Source organism: Spodoptera frugiperda, chromosome 7, assembly GCF_023101765.2.
Source record: "Spodoptera frugiperda isolate SF20-4 chromosome 7, AGI-APGP_CSIRO_Sfru_2.0, whole genome shotgun sequence".
Lineage (NCBI taxonomy): Eukaryota > Metazoa > Arthropoda > Insecta > Lepidoptera > Noctuidae > Spodoptera > Spodoptera frugiperda.
The window spans coordinates 4,267,288-4,291,325 of record NC_064218.1 but is presented as its reverse complement, the minus strand read 5'-3'; the positions used below and the strand labels follow the sequence as shown (position 1 = coordinate 4,291,325).

General features: G+C 35.6%; 1 protein-coding gene across 5 annotated transcripts in view; it reads left to right on the top strand.

Annotated features, from left to right (window-relative positions):
• The window catches only part of LOC118265860 (semaphorin-1A), a 337,918-nt gene that overhangs the window by 284,646 nt on the left and 29,234 nt on the right, over positions 1-24,038 (top strand). For all 5 annotated transcript variants that reach the window (XM_050695142.1, XM_050695145.1, XM_050695140.1 and 2 more), the window contains exon 2: positions 8,406-8,502. In XM_050695142.1, coding sequence (XP_050551099.1) covers positions 8,406-8,502 — 97 coding nt within the window. The remainder of the gene's footprint in view (positions 1-8,405; positions 8,503-24,038) is intronic.

The window sequence follows — 24,038 nt, the reverse complement described above, 5'->3', positions numbered from 1 at the left end:
TATATTAAGGATGTAATTAAGTAATTTTTTTCTCTGCAAGGGTAAAAAATTATTTGAGGGAAAAGCGTGGAGATATCATACAAAGAACGAAACTCAAAAGCTTTTATTTTTGTATTTAATAAAAAAAAATAAAATTAACTAATTTAAACACCAATTATTTTGTATCTTCCCCTCTCCAATTATAACCACCCTAAACCTACAGCTTATTAAAGTCACCATCCTTTATAAGAACCCGAATGGCTCCGAGCCGCCACGAAGCTTAACGAACACAAGTGCAGTATGTCCCATAAGTCTCAGGTTAATAGGTGGCAGTCTAAACTGAATTAGCCCAGTCCAGAGCTCTCACAACTTCGAGCACCTGAGTACTATCAAGTTTCGTGAAAGACTCGCCAGTAGTTATGTTAGAGCTGCTAGCTTAAAGTAATGCGCGAGTAATCCTGGCTTCGCTAGTAAAAAATAATTAAACACAGGCAAATATCTAGAATATTTAAACGAATGATACATATTCACAAAGATATTTTGTTATAAAGAAACATTCAAATATTATCCTAGAATTTTGATTGTTTTGTTTTTAAATACACTAGCAACTCTACCAATACTTTTTTGCACTGGCAACCCCCGTTATAATAATTTACACGGCAACATTTCAATGATAAAGCGAAGATTTTTCGTGGCATTGTCCGGCAAAAATAGAAGGCGATAACATACGTGCGTTGTTAGTCGTTACCATGGCAGGCTCGCCCATTAAACCTAACGACCCGAGCTCGAGAGGACAAAATGTCCTGCCTGCCAACAATGACCGGTAGGGATGTGACGCAGCTACTCGATACTATCGAGTGACCGTGCAATCGATTATACAGCTCGACTTATGTCAAACATCGACGATATTCCATAAATTGGTCAGCACAAGGGTTACAATAAATTCCGCTGCATAGGAGTCTGCCAAATTGTGCAGGATGTTCGATGTTTATAGCTTGCGCAGTGCGCATCTTAGAGGCTTCCAAAATAATAATACCGGTCTATCTGATCTCATTCTTATTGTTAAGTTTTTTAAAACTAATTGAATATAAATATTAGTCGAACATGTGCGTTCGTACGTAACTATGTTTAATGATACGTACCGACGAAAACACAAAATTATACCAAGTCTATTCACAACATCTTGGAATAATCTCCATTTCATTATCGATATCTTATACCCCATCCCTAGCGTCCGACCTTTACCTCACAATGTAAGTGACGCATGTTCTGTAGTTGTTAGCGGAGGACCTTTACACTTGGATAATTCATCGTGGCTCCACTACAAACGAAAAAAACGGGACGTTACAATACAGTCTCCATGAGGATTGTTTGGTAAAAACTCTCAGTGTATTTCTCTTTCATCGTTGTTGCTACTTTTTCCTTATCTCGAGGTCGGTTTGGTAACATTAATGGTAGCAAGTTGTCTTATTAATGAAGTTTAGATATAATCCCATTGTATGTATTTTGTTTTGTTTGTGAGTAAATGTTTACGTTGAATTGAGGTATTTTACAACTGAAAGTTGAAACTATTAAAAGTTAACTTCACAACGATCAACCCTTCAAAAGGTAAAATTACAAAATTGTCCACCTAATGGTACACTCACTTTTATTGCGATTGATTCACCGACAAAGCAAATCGACCAATCAAATCAATTGACACAAAACGACAAGTATCATTAAACCATTCACTTTAATCGACAATCTACTCAAGTATTCATTTCCCATCACTAAAATGGGTACAGTACGCCACATAAGTTTCTCGTTTATTATAAAGTAAAGTACGATTTATATCGTGAACCACTTGTGTTGTGGACTGTAACAGCGGTCGTCCGCTAATGATGACGGATACCGACATCATGAGCTACAGTTTTTATATTCCTTAGAGAAAAATTCGTTTGAACAACAAGATTTCTACAATAAATTGAAACAGACTTCTTCAAGAGTTGTTGTGAATTAGCCTCGTTTTTGCTGAAGAGATTTTTATAAGAAATATGACTTCTGGAACCAAGTGTTGTGTTTGTTAACATTTCCATTTGTGGGATCGTTTAATCTTTGGATATGGTTGATAATATACAGGATAGATTTATGATAGGTACATAATAATGTATAGTAATCTGATGTGGTCTAGAAGACTTTGTTAAGAATTAAAATGCAAATTCTTTTGAGATAAAGTGAACCATCTACAGGTAGCTCGGGGATAAATTACCGATCACAAACTGGCATATAAGTAACAGCCTATACGTAACAAGACATATTTATAGACTTGCCCCTGATGCAACCATTTAACACAGTACGGCACCCGAGGGAAATGTGGGGCTCAATTCATAGCCTCGCCTTTAAACGAACTTGAAAACAATTTATAGGCATTTGGAAATATTTTAAGGCTTATTTTTCTAATGTCATCATTTTATTTGGTGAAATGTTTCGGTGTATATTTGATAATATACCTAACGTGTATGGTAACCAGATGGCACTTTCTTCTGGAAAAGCACTTGTAACTCTTCTGTGCCCTTGAACGAGTTTACTTTAAGTTTAAAATAATGGAAACGAGAGCGCGTTTGGCACTGTGATAATTTGGTTCATTCGAGCTGACCAATCAGAGCGCCGAAAGCGCTCTCGTTTCGATTAAACGTAAAGCAAACTCGTACTAATACTGGTATTTTGGGTGTTCATGGACATTACTATCAACTCACTGTCAACTCAAATGATTCGTCTGCTCATTTACCCCCATAAAAAACACTACATATACACTTCTACGCTCTTTCCAGAATAACACAGTTCTGATACATGATGTAGTACTAGGAGTCACAATACGGTATAAGTGAGAACGTCAAAACATCGGATATCATAGTCGTAAAATGTTATCTCACTCGTTACAGGCAGGACGCTAGGAATGGCTCATACTTGAATCTCTGTTCACTACTTTTATCACCTGTGTATTATCACCGAGGGAGTAGGCAGACATTTTACTCTTGTAGACACGCTTTTTTCAGCAGTTACGTTTAGTTATATTGATATTGAAGTCGTTTGATAGCGAATGTAAGGTCCAAATCACTAGGCCATTAAAAACTTGACAGAAATCTTAATATTGGAAGTTCTTCTCATTTAATGATTTAAAGAATTATCGGAACTTGAATTTGTAGATGAAGGAGATTTTCAAATCATTTATGTAATTCAATCTAAAGTTTATACACAAACTTGACATAGAGATAAGTTCCGCATTTACAAAATTGCATCGCATGGCCGTCTAGCAGCGAACTCCCAAATATTTTCGCGTACGGTACCCCAAATATAATGTCTTTGGCAAAGTTGAACAATGTCATAAAATCTTCTATGAATAAGAGTTGTAAAGATGGAAGTGTAACGCACGACGATAAAAACTTTAACTTTTACCAAGGGAAACGGCCTCTAGCAGCCATCGAACTGTCTGAAGTCGTTTACAAGAGGTTTTTCTATTTATCGATACCTCCGTTTTATAGTGTCGCCCCACCCTAGTAAGCGTGCGGTTATCAACACAAATCAAATATGTTTTCGAAAGCAATTTTGTACGCTCTACAAGGTCGCGTGAGGTAAAGCTACTCAGCTGTGAACAGTGCCTTTAGATAAATATTCATCAAAGATATTATTAAGATAATAATTTTAATATTTACATACGTCTATACTGTAATGGGAAAATGTACTTTATCATATTATTTTCAATATCGCATTTTATCCGAATTATTACCATATCCGGAGCTGCGATCACCTAGCGGATTTACCAGAGTTCCGGCTCGAAAGGCAGGAGTAGGTACGGGGTGGTTTTTAGTCAGTCAGAGTCTGGCACTACCTCTCGCCTCGCCCAAGTCATTGGATGATTTAAGCCGGTTAAAAAAGGTATAACCACGTTTTGAAAATTATAGAGAACCAGATACAGAAACCAAGTCTATTGCCACACGACGAAGCTACTCCTACCCTCCCAAGCAACGAGCACTGAGTTTATAAAATGTCGCCGTCCATTAATTAGCAGCGTCTCTCATAAGTCACAACTTCACAGCACAACCTGCATCCAACGTAGATTTAATTTCCGCACATAAACGTTGCTACTTCAGAAAGGAAACCGAAACTATCTAGAATCTAATTTAGGACATCTCCGCCACGCATACTTGCACACCAACAGAATTAGCTCCACACAGAAAAATGTGCCATAATCCCAACGCTCAAAGCGGACATATTTTTCAACAAAAAGTAATGTATTTGGCGTGTTCACTAGAAATGGGCTTTTGTGAGCAAATTGACGTAATTCTTGCCTCATGGTAGCGTCACGGTTTTAAAATTTTGTATCATAATTTGTTGTTAAATATTCTTTTTCATGTTATTTTTGAGATTGAAGAGGATAAAATATATAGACTGCTTATTGCAATTAGAGTCTGTATTTGATATTTCAAAGAACTTTGAAATATTAATAAAGTCGACTTTTATTCGTCGATGTCATTTTCACAATAAATGCTCAATAAAGAACATAAATGCAGTAGGAACATACAATGGCAGCCAGCTAATAATGCCTTAAGGGAAAATAAAAATATATAACTCACAACAAAGAAAGGAACCATCGCATGCTACCTTATCTTTCTTTATCAGCTTATCTAATGAAAAAGGAAAACCATTACGTTTTTCTTTCAGTTATCGTAGCGTTAAACTTTAACAAGGTCTGTTCGACCTTTCATTATTTTAAAACTAATTAAAAAGTCCCGTTCGGGCTCAAGGCGGTGACGGGACGCGTGAAGACGCTTTGAATATGTCGCCCAAGGACGCCATTTTGTTGCTGACGGGGTCCACAAATAAAAAAGTTTAGATGCCCCTTGTTAGTCGGCTTGAACCTAAATCTCCCTAAAGTTGGATAGTCAGAAAAGAAATAAATTTATATCGAAGCTAACGATGTTGGATATGCGTAAATTCTTATATGAAAAAGGGTATATTTTTTTAGATTTTCCGATCCTTCGGAAAACGACAGAAGGGGGAACGATCGCGAACGATTGTGGAGACTAATATCCCATGATCGACACTCCTACTCAGTCGTGAATTGCGTATATGGAAAAAATGTTCACCCCAATACCATATACAGGCACCCAATTTATTTTTGCACATTTCAAATGACACGAGTCGCTTCCATTCTGTGGGCTGGGTAAACAACTGAGGTTTTTGTTCGGAAATTATTTGAATACACAGTTGTACAGTGTATTTTAGGATTCAGATACGAATATAGTATTGTTTTATTTAGATACAGCAGATAAATTTCATTATAATTAATTTTAGTTTATGCTGTGATTTAACCTATTACTTTTCTTTTTAACAAATCGTTGACTCACATTACGATTATCTCCTGTGTCGTAGGTGCGTTTACAAACATACAAGTTATCCAAAACAACAATTTGTGGATCACACAAAGAGTAGCTCCGTGCGGGAATAGAACCCGCTACACGTTGCGAGGCAGTCAGTTACCCAGCCGCCGCACCAACTGTGCAGTCGAACTTACAATATTAAATAAAAGCACACATACAATATTAAATAAAATGTAGAAACTATCGTCCTAATCTTGTATTCCGCTGTCGAGTTGCAGAAATAAACTTTAAAAAGTTAAAAACGTGGCGTGTGGTAATAAAGAAGCACTTTCAACAATACCTCAATCATTTTACCAACTTTAAACTAGTGTAGACCAGACCTTACAAAGTTTAAGAAAACTTTACAAATTCATTTGAAAATAACTTCTCAAAAAGATTGTGTAAACTCGTCTTAGTGGCGATAAAACAATCTAGCTTTCTATTATAATATTTCTGAATCTTTAATTCTACAAAGGCTTTTGGAATTATCTTTAAGCTAGTATTTAGTGAAGTTAGTTGATAATGGTTCTTTATTAATCTGATTTTCCAATGTTCTATTATCTGATTGTGTACCTAGTTAGCTTTGAAAACAGAATATTATCTATAGTATTTTTTATACAAAAAGTACTATTAAAATTCGCATGCACAAAATTACTAAAACTAATAATTCTTAAAAGTAAAATTAATATACATAACTTAATTAATAATATTAACAAAATTTTTCAACTAGGTCAGAATCTAGTCTAAGAATTTCCCGGAACTGCGGACTGTCTGGCAGGTTATTGGGGCTCTGACTCGAATAATAGGAGTAGGAACAGGGTGGTTTTTAGTCAATAAGAATCTGACACTTCCTCTCGCCTTGCCCAAGGTGGGAAAAGTTATCGGATAATATTCCCACAAAAAAAAGTCCGAAGAATTTCATCCGTATATTCTCTAGAATATAGACTTTAACTGACTATTGCTATTAATTTCGCCCACGTTTCTTCAAAAAACGAAAAAATCTCCATAAATCTAGACATTTAAGGTACTTCTTGAACATAATTCACAAAACCTTTGATTACTTCCATAATAAAACAGCTCACACTTAAACTCAGACGATCATAAAGACAAAGTAACTTCCACATTTGTAATCGCACCATAAAACACCTCATAAACCAAAAACTTGACTTTGAAAAAAACATCCAAGGTTATTTCATCTCATGAATGTTTTCTTTACATCTTTTCTGTTATAAAACAAAGGGTGCCTAATGACAAAGGGATAAAGTGGAAAATCGTTTGGGACTCGTAAATAGGAATCAGATGTCAAAAGACTAACTTGGAATCACGACAAAAGGAGTTTAATGAGGGGCTACAACCGTTATATCAGACCTCATTTGGAGTTTAAGCCTTCGGGTCGTATTAGAGGCATCTTCATGGAGTGTGCTGTGAATTTTAATGTTATTATCTAAGTACTAATGTTATTCGCAACTAATGTTATAGGCTTGATGAAACTAATTGTTCTAAGTTGGATGTGTAATTATTGTGTGTGTCACTGACTGGTTTTTGTGACAAAGGTGTGTTTGTGATTGCTTGTCAAGCGATGAGATTATGGCAAACTCCTTTTATGTAGACAAGTTCATAGTCTTAGCAAAGAACTGAAACGGGTTGCTGAAATGATGAAGTTTAAAAGATGTCTTAAGTGGATGGATTCTGGATCAAGATAAAACTGACATAACTGACAGAAAATGGCCATTATATTTGGGCATTAAGATAATTTCTGTAAACACGATAACAACTAAGTAAAATTAAAACAAACGAGATTTATCAAAGATACATATTCACAGTACTGTATGGATAGATATGGAAATATCTCAGATCTATACATAATATGGTAACTTTACACTAATAAGATAAAAAGGAAAGTTTTCCCTGCTTTTACAGTAATTGGGTTTAAATAAACATAGTATGTTCAAAGCTGGAGGTCAATGAACTTTGTATATCTTCCTTTCTTCTGCCCTTTTACTAACTAGATTGGGGAACGGGACTCAGTCGATGTTGAAACTTAATTTCCGAGGTATATATTATACAGATAGTTAAAAAAGCGTATTTGCCTAACAAATTGGATAACAAATGTTTCTTTTTGGACGTATTTTGAAACTTCACGAATTGGTCTTGTAGTTCCACTAATTTTGACGTTGTATTGTCGTTACATTGTTCTCACATATGTATACAATAGGCAAAAGATCAAATAATTTATCCATTACTCCATTCGAAGCTACATTTTGGAACGAGCAGTTAGCTTCACTGACAGATAGACTGGTGAACAATTTAATTTGACGTTGTTTCAAAAGTGCCTAATTAAGGATAAATTAAAATAAATGCTTTGACTTTGAAGAATTTTTTGACTGTTTTATCATAAACTGTTTTCTTTTAAACTCTAAATTCCAACAACAACCTGTGTTAGAAAAAATTGTGGTTGAACCCGTGAAATTATAAGATCTTTGAAAATACTAACCATTTTTATGGTTTTATAGATCTTTATAACTTACAAGGACTTTTGGCTCAAAAGTCACCACCCTTAAACTGATCGCGGCTAGCGTAGCTTAACCTTAATGTCACACAATATGGAGTACCTAACTTAAGTTATTCTATATTGTGTGTTCATAAGCGAATGTCTAAGCTAAGCGTATTCAAGTTGTGTGTGTACCAAAAATATAAATATTTAACCGTACTCAGAATCGTTTAATGGTTACTTAACCCAGTCTTTAGCAATTGTTTTCGATACAAAATCGTTACTAAGGAATAGTTTAAGTAATCATTAAATGACTCTGAGTGCGGCAGTAAGTAGCATAACGTATCAAAATATAATTTAGTATGTACCTTAATTAATACGTATTATAGTTGTTTTTTGTTTGCAGATTTCTTCGCATTTACTTCTTTTGTTTTGAAGTAGAATATTTTATCTGCTGTGCAACTATAAACCTTAGTGTCTATATAATACGTGCTAATTGTTATTATACTTAATTAACGTTTATTTATTTGTTACAGGGGTCGATGACACGCACAAGTTTCTTGGAAACGACACACATACAGATTACTTCAGATTATTATTAAGGGATGGAAATTATCTCCTAGTCGGTGGCAGGTGAGTCATGATAACCATATATATTGATGTTCTTTATAAATATTGAAGTTTCTTTTGTTACCAGTATAACAAATTCAAATCGTATTTTGGAAAAAAGATAGAATTATAAAATAAACAACGATACGGACTAAAATATACCGTATATTGAAACATTTTTAATTATCCATGTTGATATTTATTGGTTTTTACAAAGAAAATATTAATTAACATTTGCAGTTAAAATAACACATGTTATTTTGGTCATGTTAATATACTTCTGCCTCTTCTATTGCCGAAAATGTCTGCATAATATCACGCCGTGTTAAAAATAAAAAGAACCATCTTTTGCTAACGTAAATCAACCCTCTATACAAAAACGACTGTCACAATCGTTAAAACAATAAATCGCCTATCAAAAACATAAGCTCTGCCGGAGTACTCGCGTACTAACACCTATTTCGTTTTAAACACTCCAACTTACATATTCAAATGAGATACTTAGTCATTTGTTTTTCCCGACTCCACTCCAATTCGTTGCAAACTTGGGGCACCCTTAACCACACCGACTGAGGCAGTAAGAACGTGCTGTATCTACCCACAAGCCGCAGAACCAACTCAGATGCACCTCATTCCCTCTCTTTCACTCCCACATAGATGTAGATAACGCCGTCCCGTTTGCATTTATAAAGATTTTTGGCTTGTGTTTGGATGAAGGCAAGACGACTTAAAAACACCCGTCGCCCGCCGCCTACGGTCGCCATTTTATTGCGATTCTGTGAGGAGCCACCGCCGCTGTCGATAAGGCATCTCAACTCTACTAAGCACTTGATATTCAAGCACCTCTTATATATTCTAAGCCTTCGAGAAAAGATTATCTCTATATACTATATTATATACTAAAACATAAAAGCTACTTTGTTTTTATCTATCTCAATACTCATTTTCGCAAGCAAGAATTACTTATAGCGAACATTTTCTAGAATTATAAATCTAATTCTTCGCACACTCCATCTCTTTATGAATTAACTTCAAAAACTCTTGAACATGTTCCGACGCTGTAGATAAAAGTTTATGTTAATGAAACACGCTGTGAAATTATATGAATTGGCAGCTTTTTGGATAACTTCACATGAAAAAGAACCTTTTGTTTTATGTAATAAGTTATGTTATATCTTTAGACACCGGCTCGAATAGCAGGAGTAGGAACGGAGTGGTTTTTAGTCAGTAAGAGTCTGACACTCCCTCTTGCCTCGCCCAAGGCGGGAGAAGTCATTGGATGATTTTCCACCATCAAACAAAGGGCATTTTTATCCGAAAATTGGACATCAGTGAATTAAACATTTATTAAAATATTGTGCGATATGAACTTTTTGTACCAGGACTTCAAAACAAAACGCTAGTAGTTGTTATTTTATCGACACAGTAGCCTCACTAGCGGCTCGCGACACATCTGCCTTCCGCGGCGCGGCGGTCGCAACCCGCTGTTTACATTCCACCGAATATAATTCTTTGTTTTTATGTAAATACTGTTCGCGTGCCTCCCACTTCTGTAAACCCTTTGTTAAAATAAATAACAACAATTGTAGCCTGTAATTTTCTACAGTAATCGTAGGGGCGAGGGAGAATGCTCTTTAGTTTGGAAAAAAGGACGCCAGTGTTAACTGGGAAAAATCTTTACATTCCCATCTAAGTAGTGGGGAGAGAATTCCGAGTATTCGTGTTTACAAAAGTAATTGTAATAAATGTTCACGTTCCGTTTTGTCTAACGTTCTATTTGAACCTAATACTTTTTCAACTATGTTGTTTTACATCTTACTATCTACTAAGGTACTTATTATCAAGTAGGTTTAAATGTGGTTTACTGAATGATTGTAACAAGCTCTTTGACGAATTTAAACTTCTACGTGTATAATTAAAACCCACACTTTTTAAAGGCCATGGCAAGATCTTTTGACATAATCAGTCTTCGTTTTTTCTCAGAAACTGTTATATAAATAAAACAGGCTCTATTACAATCTAAATCTTATCATTAAACCCCCCGAAAGGTTAAAAACTGAATGTAATTCGACGTCGGCGGCGAGGTTGGCCATTATCACCCGAAACAAACGTCTGCCGCCCCAAATGAGTCCATAAAACCATAGATATGTAGCAAATTGGACAATATTTTCCACAACGAACGACGACTGTGTCCGTATAATTTGAAATATTCATCCGTTTCCAGCAAAGTTTGCATTTCTTTCCAAATCAGATTTACATGACAATGGTCACGTCGTCGCTCGATGAAATTCTCATTGCAGGAACTTGCTTGTGTGGGATTTATTAAAAGGAGCAAAAAGGTTTGTAATAAAACCAATGTCGGGATGGTTCTTAAGTTTTGACAGCCCGCGAACCATAGACAAGTGGGGGTCGCTTTTGTTTTTCGATTTAGTATAACTGGCCAGTACGAACAACGAAGTTGCCATGAATTGAGTACACTATTTGTTTTTAGGTTGCTCTATGGTTTGTATTAAAAGCGGGCGAAGACGCGAGTGGAGCCTCGTCTGCTATAAACGGCAATATTTAATTATTTATGAACTGTGTGTTTTGCCTATGTATGCATAATTTAGACTTATTACTCTCAAAGAGGTCTCCTCAAAAATAGAAATAAAATATTCTCAAAGTGTCACCGTATATTGGAGTCTTAATACAATTATAAAGTCAAATGTTTTCCGCAAATAAAATACAGAAATATTTTGTATTAACTTCAAACATTAATGTTAATCCAAAAATAAGGGAAAATACGGCAAATAAACTGGGTATGGAAATCTAAAAATAAATTACGTTTAACATTTAAATAAAGATCTTGGGAAGGTTCAAAGTAATCTGATATGAGTTTTGAAACATTTTCTTTAAGTACTGAATTACACTTTGCAAGTATCAACTCTATTACGATACATAAACTGACAATACAATAGATTTTTAGTTTTAATTCCGCTTGGCTTTTTTTGTTGAGGGGGGGAAATCATCCAATTACTTCTCCCGCCTTGGGCGAGGCGAGATAGAGTGTCAGACTCTTACTGACTAAAAACCACCCTGTTCCTACTCCTGCTTTTCGAGCCGGAGCCCGGTAAACCCGCTAGATAGTCCGCAGCTCCGGAATTCTTTAAAGGCTGAGGCTCATGCGTCGTCATACAAATGACGTGAATACTCTTCTTAAGCAGACCGTATTTCTCATTTTCTTTTAAAATAATCTTCCTAAAAAGGCCGCTCATTTTAGGTAAAGCAGATGGGACCTTATTTCCACCCACACTCGATTTAATCTCCATTGGTCTAATGAAATTCAAATAGTATGTATGATAATATCCGCAGAACATATTCTTTTGTATAACGCAAGTTGTTGTGGTGGGGCTTTTACGTCCGCGTGTTATCTAAACTATCTAAGATAAATTTAAGAGTGATAACAATCAGCATTGATTTTGAAATTCTTAGAACTTCACTATTTTACCATATTCTATCTAAGTTGTATTTAGTAAAATAAGAATGAATAAAAATGTAAATGTGTACGTGAGTAAACCGTGATTATTTGGTTAATTTAGTATGTCTCACGATAGTTATTTTAAAAAATAATTATGATACCTATTTAATCTAGGTAATATATTTTAATGCAAAATACTATGAAAAAAAATGCCGTAGCGTATCAACATCTGCTTCTATTTTGCATCATTATCAAGCCAGTTAAGTGTGTCATAGCGTAGATAACATTTCCGACATTTTGTTCCATCTTGTTACTCTTAGTTTCCAATACTCCTTTTGTGGCCGCCACACTTCCTTTGTCATTCAAAATTGACCGACTTCTTAACTAATCAAAAGTCCCTTTAAATTGTTTTAATTGATATAAATGCTTTGAATGATCATTTAAAGCCTTGAGTGACCCTCGCTCTAATGACCCATATACTCTACTCGTGTCCAATGTTAAGCGGAAAGCTTCGAGTTATTAAGTTTATCTCAACTGCTGAAAACCCTTTTGTGTCGAAGTTTGAGTATTTCAGTGCAGGTCTGCAGTGTAGTGAGTTCGGTCCTCGCTCGTTTCACACCCATACCCTTAATTTTATAAGGTCGCTTACCGGGCGGAAATGTTATTCCGTGCGCGTCCCATGTAATGGTATGCCGCTCTAGTGTGATCCTCTTTTGTGTGGCCTTTTAACGAAATTAACGTTGTTTCGACCGGCTCATACGTACACGATGTTATCAAAGCACCATAGAGTTTACATAAACCCGTTCAGATTTTGGCTCGAACCAATCCCAAGATTGCGCGTCGATTTTTATGATGAGGGTCGGGCGGAATTGATTTGAATTGAGCCTAGCGTTCAGTTAGTTTCATGTTTTATTATAATAATCTTATAATAATACAGTCTGCGGAAAAATATCTGACCGTAATACCTCTATCTATTTTCGGAGAATTCGAATTTTCAAACGGAACGGGGAAAATGGCGATATTTTTTTGCTGCAGAGTAAACAAATTTATTTTAGTACACCGTTACTGGCCGGGAAGGCAAAAAGTGTAAAAGCATCGACCTGTTTGGATCCGTTTTTCTTTTTCTGTGACAGAAAGAGAATTATGCTCTATTTCAAGTTCACTCGAGCATTGTTCGTGTCCTTGTATGAGTGCACGTGTGTATCATTATGTGAGAGAGTTTTCTCTCGGCATATTATACAGAGGACGTTAGCAGGGGCTCGCAAACACCGGCAAATGGCCACTTGTGGGCTTATCACACGCACACCCACTTTTACATAATGGCCGTCAAAATGATACTTGCTGATTTCGTTTTTACGTCGCCACCTAAAAGCATAAAGTAGCGTAGGTGTAGTAAGTGGCAGGCGCACATATTTACATTATAGTCACATTGAGATGAAAATACGGATTCTAAGAATAAGTAATGTTTCTTGGAAGGAATTGATTTAAATGTATTTTTTTGTTTATTCGTCCTTAATATAATAGCAAAATTTCTCCCTGGAATATCTACGAAAACTTTGAAAATGTTTCATTTCACACCGGCACTATAAACCCACGATATTTCACCTCTTTCATTGTATGTATCTAAAAAATACGATAAAAAAAATTCGGCGATCGTAAAAATTCGTAGCGAAATAACAATTTGAAAATATTCCCTAAACTATTTCGAAAATACAATTTTCGTTAGTTTCTAGGCAATTGGTGCGTTACTTTTTTTTACATTGTATTCATATGCGTTCATCGGAGGTACTGGTATAATAAACCCGGCGTAGTCAATTTTTGCGCAGAATTTTTACATGGCGTAATAACATCGGGCCCGAATAAAAGGCTGAATAAATAAATCTGCTCCTAATTAATCATATTCATACGAGGCCCAGTCGGAAAATCAATTTTGAATATGAAAACATTTTGGCGGACAAAAAAGTCGTAACTAAAGAGTTTTTAATCGCATTATATCTTCACCGTTCCGTTCTTATCGTGTTTGGACAAAGTTTCAAGGTACCCTTACTTCGTTAGGTACGATTTATAAAGTCAGTTTACCTTTTGCGAACGGTAATTAAATAGAAAACGGAGTTTAAAGTATTCCTAGATTCAGGATAAACCCTTTTTAGTTGGGGTTGTGTTTATAAAAAGGTTTTTTGCGTTTTTGCTTTGGAATTATGTGATAAACATAAATTAACTGGAGTTTGGATTATAATGTGATTTTAATATTTTAACCTACACAACAGAGACTTTACTTTAAGACTGCCGTTTTCTTCTACTACAACTACACATGTAATTTCCCAAAAACAACACATTATCCACATTAAACTTCCATCACTAATAATAAAATTCAACGTAAAACATCCTATTACGCGAAGAGGTCGAAAAACAAAATGGGACAAAATCGCGCGCTCGTGGCAAAAAAGGAATGAAGGTAATCATCGCATCAATCACTGGAGAACCAGGCCCTGAAGTGGTCCCTGGGGCCCAGAGCCCGGGACCCGGGCCCCGAGACCCACAGCTCAACACTGATTGTGACTTATTTATAAGAACTCTGATTCTGACGGGATAAAGCCACTGATGACGTAAAAGAATTAGACTCTGTATTAACAAAAGTTTAATGCTTACTTTGGTATTGTTGAAAAGTTCCTTTTTTACCTGTGGGGGTTTTAATTTCGTATGAAAATTCTACGAAGAAAAGTAATATGTATAAAGGTATAATTTAACTTTAGTATATTTCGTATATCATAAAGAATAAGCCGAGGCACAAAAATATTATTTTTCTATTTTTATAGCTTATACAAAAAACTACAGTGCTTTCTAGAAATAGATAGACAATTTCTGTAAAGATCTGATACTCAGATGTTGCACTATTCATAAGATCAATTCAATCATATATAATATGCAAAGAAAAACTACAACAACATAAAAAAATAAACTAAGCATAATACTATTCATACATTTTTCATATTTATGAAAAAGCAGAAAATATTTTCTGATACTATTATATTCATACTGATATTATAGATTGTAAAAATTACAAATTACAGGCAGCAAACCAAAAGTATCGTTTTTATTAAAGAGATGGATGAACTAACTCGTATCAGACAAGACAATAAAATTGAACAAATTGAAGAACAATTTTGTACCTGCCTTGTGTATTCAAGTGCTTAATGTCTAAATAATAGATTGTTGAACATTGAAATATTCTTCTAAAGTTCTGTTTGTAAATTAGAGGGATCGGTTGAAAGTAAGAGGGAATTCTTTGAATGTATCGAGACATTGTATTGTTATTTACTGAACCATCGGTGATATGATAGAATTTTACCATCACTAGAGTTGCTAAAGAAAATCAAACATTATATTATGTACTTACTAGCTTCTGTCAGTGACTTCGCTCGCGTTTCCGTGGGATAAAAAGTATCCTTTCACCCAAGTCAGCTCATACCCTGTCTGTATACAAATAGTCATCAAAATCCGTTCAGTAGTTTCAACGTGATTGACGAACAAACATCCAAACAAACAAAGATACAAATTGACGCTTTGAAAAGACAATGGTCACTATCAATATCATTAGAACTTGAAACGGGATATTTACCATGTTTATTAATTTCTATGAGTTTACGATATTTCGGCAATGTTGCAAGCGCCATGATCACGGATGAACTGAGTTCACTATGTCAGTTTAAAAACTTATAATGTTTACTATGATGGAACATGGAACCTTTACCAATATGAATTTACTGTATGAACAAAACATAACATAACAAAATAATACACTAACTTTGACATGATCTAAAGACTTAACAGAACTAAAGTCTCAGCTCAGAAACCGCAGAGCGATTCCTTGAGGAGCATAGATGATATATTACACACACATACATACAAGCTACACTACACACGTCTGTAGCGTTGCCAAATTAGTATCTATTATACAAACAACATAGGGACCAGCTCTAGGGGTAAATTCTACCCCTTCAATTAGAATTAGCGAAATGAGAGGGAGTATGGAAACTCCTACTTAGAACACAAAATACCATAAGTCAATAGTCCTTGGTATTGTGCGAGTGAATAGGGGGTAATGGCATCAATTTCGTTTTCAGTTTAGAATAGGTAAATTAGGGTATTCATTTAGGTAGGTAAGTTGTTAGTTGTCAATTGAGGGTAAGGTCTTGGATTCATCTGTAGTTAGGAATATGTAATTGGGGATAGATTTCGAAAGTCGCTGTCACAATACAAAGGCTGTTTTTTACCGACTTTAAATAAAAGAGAGGTTTTCAGTTTGACTTGTATGTATGTGTGGTAAAATGCATGTAGTTGTAAACGTGCGCATAACGCTTGCCATGTGAACATAAGCTAACACTTAGAAACGCTGATCTACAAACAGTAACAGCGGTGTGATTGCCCGGTGACATCTGCCTCTCGCTTCAGAGAAAAATAAGTCTCATTGTGTCTAATTTATATTAGTTAAGGGTATACTTCCAGAATTAACTTTGTTTCAACCATTCTTATTAATTTACGAGCTATAAAGTACAGACGTAAAACAGGAGCCCCGCGCCCCCTCTATAAGCAAAGCAATGTTTGGGAACATTACCCCTCACGGAGTAAGTAGGCTTCGAATGATATTAATGTATTAAATTATATTACATATTGATATCAGTTGAAACCCCTGTATTCTACTGAAACTATATTACAAGAACCTGCATGTAATATTAAATACTCATTTAGGTTAGAATGGTAGGTTTGCTTAAAGTAAAAGCTTCGCAAATATAATATGTTTTCTTTTTCTCTTTCTTTCTTCTACTATATGTGTTGATAATATTCTTTTTCATTTATATATATTATCTGATGTAGACGACTACTATGGGTATGTCTTAATTAAATAAATACTATTGAATTAAAACTGATAACTGAATTCAAAAGTTCATGGTAGACTGCACAGAACAACAATGCGGTTTACATCTTTTGTGTGATTTTATCATCGAATAAATACGTATTCTAGAATATTTTATTTACGTAAACCAACTCCAAACGACAATAGAAATACGTCCAATAAAAGAATAAGAAATAAAACAAAAGTCCTTCTTATATACACAGTTAATTAACTTCACATAAAGAATCGCGGAAATCAATAAGCAAAGTTGTAAACACAAGTGCTTTATATACAAATGGGTAAATAAAACAACCTTATTATTACCGCCATACGTTTCTTGGCCGTTCTTTTGATTAAACAATACAAGAGTTAGGGGCAATTTGAGGCGGTTGGGGCAAAGTTGGGCAAGAGAACCTATTTGTTGTGGCCTAAACAAATAAAGTAGTTTGGGGGAAACAGATCAGTTAACTTCTTAAGTGTGTAAGGACGGCACCTCGCGCGTTTGGATTTGTTACAAATTGCCCAACCTACTGTTTACTCCGCCCTCCAAGATTTGCCTCGACGAGTCGACTTTCTTTGTTGACCTACTTTTATTAATTTACTTCTGTCGAAGATGAAAATTTGTGTTTGTAAAGCAGAGTGTTGCTAATCAATCTTCGACTTTAATCACAGTTGTTAGAGTGGTATTTGTAGTGATGTTACAGTTAATTCGAACAGCGGTTTCGGACTTTCGGAAACCACTCAGGAATTAAATAATTTAAACTTGTGCAAGTCTAACTCGGAGTGGGAACTTAGACATTTGGTTTGTGGCATGTCTCTTTTTTTTGGTCTAGTGCGGCTAGATGACTTTGTAATAAGATAAGTTTTTGTCCCTAGATACTCAAGAACTAGTCTAATTCAATACAATTTGATGGAGAACACAGTAACAGACGTCATAGACGGTTTCGTAGGTCACTGAGGTACTCTTAATACTAAAACATTTACGTCATAGGTTTCATAAGTCATTGAAGTCCTCTTAATACTAAAACTTGTTCTATCAAATAAAAGTACAATACCTACCATTATTTTATAAGATTATAAATTAAAAAAGGACCCATACAATTCCATTTATTCTCACATAGCAACTGTAATAAAACATACCAATATAAAAAAAGACAAAACCTTCCGCGTCACAGAAATCATTTCACTTCATAATCGGAATATCTGATCATTGACGGTGGGCGTGACGTTTCAACGAAATTAGGGAATATCGTAATATCGTTCTCACCTCAATCAATCGGTAATCCGCTAAGTGATTGACGTGTTTATCGTTAAATATTTAGAGCTGCCAGCCAGTGAGCGCGCTCCCATCCACCGGCGGACTTCCCGAGATAATAGTCAATATTCACTCTCTATTATGATTCTGTAATCTATACCTATAAATATATTAAAATACTATAGCTGATATACTAATACTAATTACTAATAATGTATAAAGCTGAAGAGTTTGTTTTTTGAACGTGCTAATCTCCAGAACTACTAATCCGATTTGAATAATTATTTTTGTGTTGCATAGGTAGTCCATTTATTGAGGAAGGCCATAGGCTATAAAACATAAGATACTTTACATATATTAAACTTATAGTGTTAATCGACTACCAGAACAATAACGCTTAATAACTATAAAGAAACTTATTCGCGAATACAAAATTGACAATTTAATCTCGATTACAAAATCAACCAACAAAAGCTGTAGGTAACAACAAATTAAACAAAGGAATTCATAAAGTTTCGCGACTGTAACAACACAACACTATTCAAACTGAACAATGACAAATGCACGACAATGTTTCCGAAGGATTACTCGCGCAAATATCATAACCCTTCCGTGTCGCGCGCGCAAAAATGTCAATTATCATTTCGTGTATTCCAGTGAAAGATGGAACCCAACCCTTCCCATTTACACTCGCCATAAATCACGGTGGTGTCAGAAAGGGACAACAATAGAGCCAGCGCGGTCGGCGTTTTGAACGCTTTTAATTAAAATGTTAAGAATTTGTATTCTGTATGCGGGCCGTTGATAACCAACTTCACAAGACCCCTCCTTCTCAACCAAACTCAAGGAATGTAAAGACATCCTAGAGACCAACTAGACTGGACCAACCGATGTTGAAAAGAACACCTTTGTGTAAAAAGGTAATAACTCACACAAAGAATATGAAAGAAAAATCGTTGCCGAAAATACGTAACGTTTTTAATTCGTTTACATAAATAAACATTTCTATGTTGTATGTTGCTTGTTTTGTATTCATTTCAGTTCGTTAGGTAAGCGACCGTGTTCATATCTAATTTATTTTTTTGTTTCAACCATTTTGAAACCGGATATAAAACTCGATGGGATCGGGTGTGTGTTTTTCCCTAAGTTTTTATTTCTATTTCCATCATTCGTTTTAAATGTTTTTCTGTTTGTTCAAAGTTTCACCAGAATTTACTTTGTTCATTTTACTGGATTGTAAAACTCTCTAAATTTGCTATTCCCAAGTGGGTCGACAGCACATCATAATTCAAAACAGACAATGAAGCAAAAGCAACGAATTCCGCGAACAAAATATTTTCGTAACAGCAAAGCATTCACAATAAGCGCGGCATCGAAACGTCATGGATTCGATGAAATAAACGATGGATATTGTTGAGAAACAATTGCAATAAATCGTAGAACATGTGAAGCGCAATTTCTCGGCGGCCGATGGTGCAAACTTTCGCAATATTGACGGCTCCAGCCGATGCTGACGGCAACGGTCTGCATCTAAAACAGGGAAAAAATATTAAAACGATTCAAATGTTCTGTGAACTTAAATTGTAAGAAAGTGTCTTTCTTTCTGAACACAACTTATCGACTTTTCTCTAAAGGGGTGTTCAAAATACACTTTCGAAGTTACGGTTGTTATTTACTAGCGTGGATAATTTTACCAATAAAAGTAAAATAAAATATTTTTCAACAAAATATGACGTTTTACAAATTCAGTGCTGAAGCGAAGTGGAAATATAACAGGGTCTATATTGACTTTCGCAAAAACAAAATCACTTTCGAAAAATAAATTCAAAGCGACATGGGGCGTCACTATGTCAAAACATAGAATAAAATGCAAAAGGCGTAATCCGTGTCAAAACTTCAAAAGCGTAGCGGGTCACTATTCAGAGAAAAAATTGCACGATATGTCAATTCTGTGTCCTAAAAATTGGCGGCAAGATGGCGGACTGACGTGCATGTCAACCAATCCGTGTGAATGACCGTTTGACAGGCGAATGCTAATGACATTCAACGTGCGACTCGATTTAACTTTTGCAAGTACTACAGCCTTGAAACGAAACGTTTGATGGGACGTAGTTATTTTTATGTATTTTTTGCGACGCAATATGCGAAAATTTCGGTGAAATTTTGCTTTCACAGAAACCATTAGTTGGATGGCACCCGAAAATGGAATTCGGTGAGCTTTGCATTATACTGAAGTTAAATGTAATGAAATCTGACAAATATGACTTGCGATGAGTTTATTTGTATAAAAAAATCTGCATATACTGACTTCAAAGCAAACAATAAACTCAGGTCACTATCCATTTTATTGTATTTTAAAATAACATCACGAGGGTGTAAAAATCGTTTAGCTGTAGGTGGTAGCTCAAAAGAAAACTCCAACCTTTACAATAGATGATATTAAACACGTGTAACTTTAGTCTTAGCATAGAATTAAGCACATTGTTGATGCATGTTTATGCAAGTACACAGTCAATATGTCGGCACGTGCACCAATGTCCTATTGATATTGTTCTAAACGGAACTCGTAAAGTTTTCCAATATCGGAGCCGGCCGTGTCGAGTGCATGCAAACAAATTGCATCTGTCGACGTCCCAATTCGTCGCTTGCCGATGAAATTTGAAATTTTTGACATAGCCCCTTTTGAAAAACGTGACGTTGTATGAAGTCTTTGTAGAATGTGTTGAATGCTCGGTTTTGGTGAGTGTGTTCACACAAACTTTTTGTTCGATATGAATAAATCTGTCACTTGCTTTATAAAAACAAATGGTAACAGAAAATATTCTTAGGATTAAAGTACGTTGTGACTATCTACGTAATGTCGCTGCTCGGAACACTGCCATCAACTTGTTGGCTGCAAGATAAATTCTTTCTATTTCTTTTACCTATTAAGCGGTTTGCCAACTTAAAGAGGTGCGCGCTTTTCATCCCGTCTCCCCAGCATTTAGCAACTAATTACGAAAATATCCTGACAAAGGAAATCTCTGCTTTACATAGAACAGTCGAAATAAGCGCCACCTGTAGTTTGCCTCTGATTAAGGGTGCTTTGTGCAGAGGGAGGATTTTTTGTGTACACGAGATAAAGTCACTCTGGTACACTATCTATAATTTATTCGTGCGACGACAGTTGCCCTTTCTCCCCGGCCTCCCCTCTATGTACCGAGCCTAGTTAGAAGACATTTTATGGACCCCTGGTAATCCCCTGACGTGGTTGAGACACATATCCTGCAGATTCTGAAAACAGGGGGAAATCAATAATAAATAAATATTGAAAATAGTGGAGGTGGATTGAATTATTTATTTGACGTTTCTCTAGGCGAGAGACGGTGAAAATTGAATTGCTTAGCACTTTAGGTATGTCTGATATTGTTGTGTTGATCTTGTTTCGTCTGCACACTTTCAAATTCAAAAAAGTCTGTAAAAACGTACGTCATGTACTTGCAGAGCAACACAAAAGGCTAAGCCGGACTAGGTGAGCACGTATTTCATTTAGTTAGCTACGCGAATCAGTTTCCACTTATTCAATCAAATTCTCGTGTTCGAAAAATACTTTTTGGTAAAGCACACAATCGAATAACGGGCACTATGAACAAACTCGTTTTCCTCTTTTATTGAGTACCTATGTAAGTTATTTTCTCGTAAATATATCGATACCGTTTGTGAACTATATTTCTTTGTTTTCCTCATTGCGAATTTAAATGTTATTTGCAAAAAATGTATCGAACATTCGTATGATAATGTGATAACGTGTCACACATGTCTCTATGGTGATAAATCACATTAAACGCCTCACATAATATGGATGTGACGTATCTCGTGACGTCCTCCAAAAACAGTCATTCGAATTAAACCAATAATATTGTTTAATATGTAAATCTCGCTTTAAAAGCGCCACCATGTTTGACGTTTTCATTTCGATTCGATCATTGGCTGTGTGTCCGTCATGTATATTGATGAGTATAACTCTGATTGGCTGAACTTGTGCTTTTGTTCCATAAAATCAATTTATACCCGCACTCAGCGAGACATTCACTTTTATCCGGATAAAGAAAATTCTCCGAGATTAATTTATATTGCCAAGAATGAGAGACAAAAAAATAAATAATCACGAAGACACGAAAATAATTGTAAGTTCAGACCATCAATCAGCGAGTCGGCCCGGATTGGACAGAACACAAAAACATGGGCGAGTGACCGAACAATAGATGACGCTGACGATCCGTCGCACACAGCCCAAGATGGCCGCCGCCTTTTGGCGGGAACCACTGAAGCGAATAATTGACAAAGGATACAGTCTTTGTGTGCTTGGGCCAGCTCGCCTGTCCGCCGAAATATTACCCGAGAATATTCCTAAATATTTAGATTTTTTGGTAGAAATAAGTTTCGTTTTGGAAATAAATCCAGACCGAGGTCAAGATTTATTTTGTAAGCTTCCTCGAGACAAGGCCGGGCCCTTGATATTATTTGGTAAGCTGATTAAATCTACATTTGAAACAATGGAATAATAAGAACTCAAACTGCCACTACTTTATTGAACAAAGCTGAACACAATGGAACACCAAATGATATTATTATCGTCGGATAGTCTATGTAGTTAGTTGTTATGCAATCAACTCGCGTACAAATAATTGTCCTATTCACATGCTCATCTCTGTAACAAGATTAGCCATTAGTTGTTGTTAGTGCTGGATCACTTGATTGAGTCATGTCACTTCGTTACCCAACAAAAAGTGGTTTGTTCATAAAATACGAGCGGGGTCTGGCCGCAAATTGGCTCCCCCAACATTGGTGAATTACAGGCATTTCCCTTATTTAGGAATAAGTGCCGTAGGACCCTCGACAATAGACTACAAAGAACATTATTCGCATGCAAGACGTCGAACGTGAATGCCTTATTTACAACATAATGGAAGTGAAAAATTTCATTTCGAACCATTTCTGTAGTTGTATGGGAATTTCGTATGACGTCGAAAGGGACACATGGCATCCTTTAACATCCTCATATAAAAAAGTATTAATAATATATAGAGACATAATGTGATGCCCATAGTTTGATAAATAACTGTGAAATCGTAAGGTTATTTGTTTGATTAACGGTAATATTTGTGCCAAAGAAAAAAACTATCGTGATGTACATACATAAGACATGTACTACAGTATGGTAGATGTTTTTCAATCACCCTTAGAAAAGAAAGTATCTTTATTTTATTCCAACACTTCAGCTTTACAATAAATATAAAACACATTCAAATATTCCTCCAGTACTCCGTAAACAATTTTTACAATTTCGTTTCAATAAAGCTGACATAGTTTCGAGATCGGAAAGTCATAAGTAGGTTCTCCAATACGTTGTCGTTCGGCGAAAACAAAGAACAACTATAAAAACTTCACAGTATTGCCATTTAAAGAGTGTATTGTAATATCAATAAACTCGAAGTTACAATCCAGTAACGGCTCGACTCTACTTTGTCTGTTAAATCTCAAAAACATTATGTAACCATACCGGCTATTCGCTCCTCTATAATTGGCAAAGTTTACGTCATAATTTCTTTATGAAATTTTCGTGCCAAATATCTTAATTAAGGGTTGAGGGACTTTCGCAATTATGCCAGACAGAACGCAGGTATGCTCAGCAACTTTAATGAATTGCCCAACTTGTGTCACAATTCATATTAAATTGTGTACACTCGTAATGTCAGTTTGACATTAGTTTTCAAAACTGCAGTTAGTCGTGGTGTTAGAATCGTTAACTGTACCTAATCACGCAGTTGAAGTCGTTCACTGAAACTTAAAGGTGATTTAGTTGGAGCTGAATATTTTTTGTCGTCGAAATTCAGACGAAAGCGTAAAGCAATTGTGTGCGCTGCGTCACCCCGCATTGTGTAATATTTTGCTTTGTAAGCGTACAAGAAAAT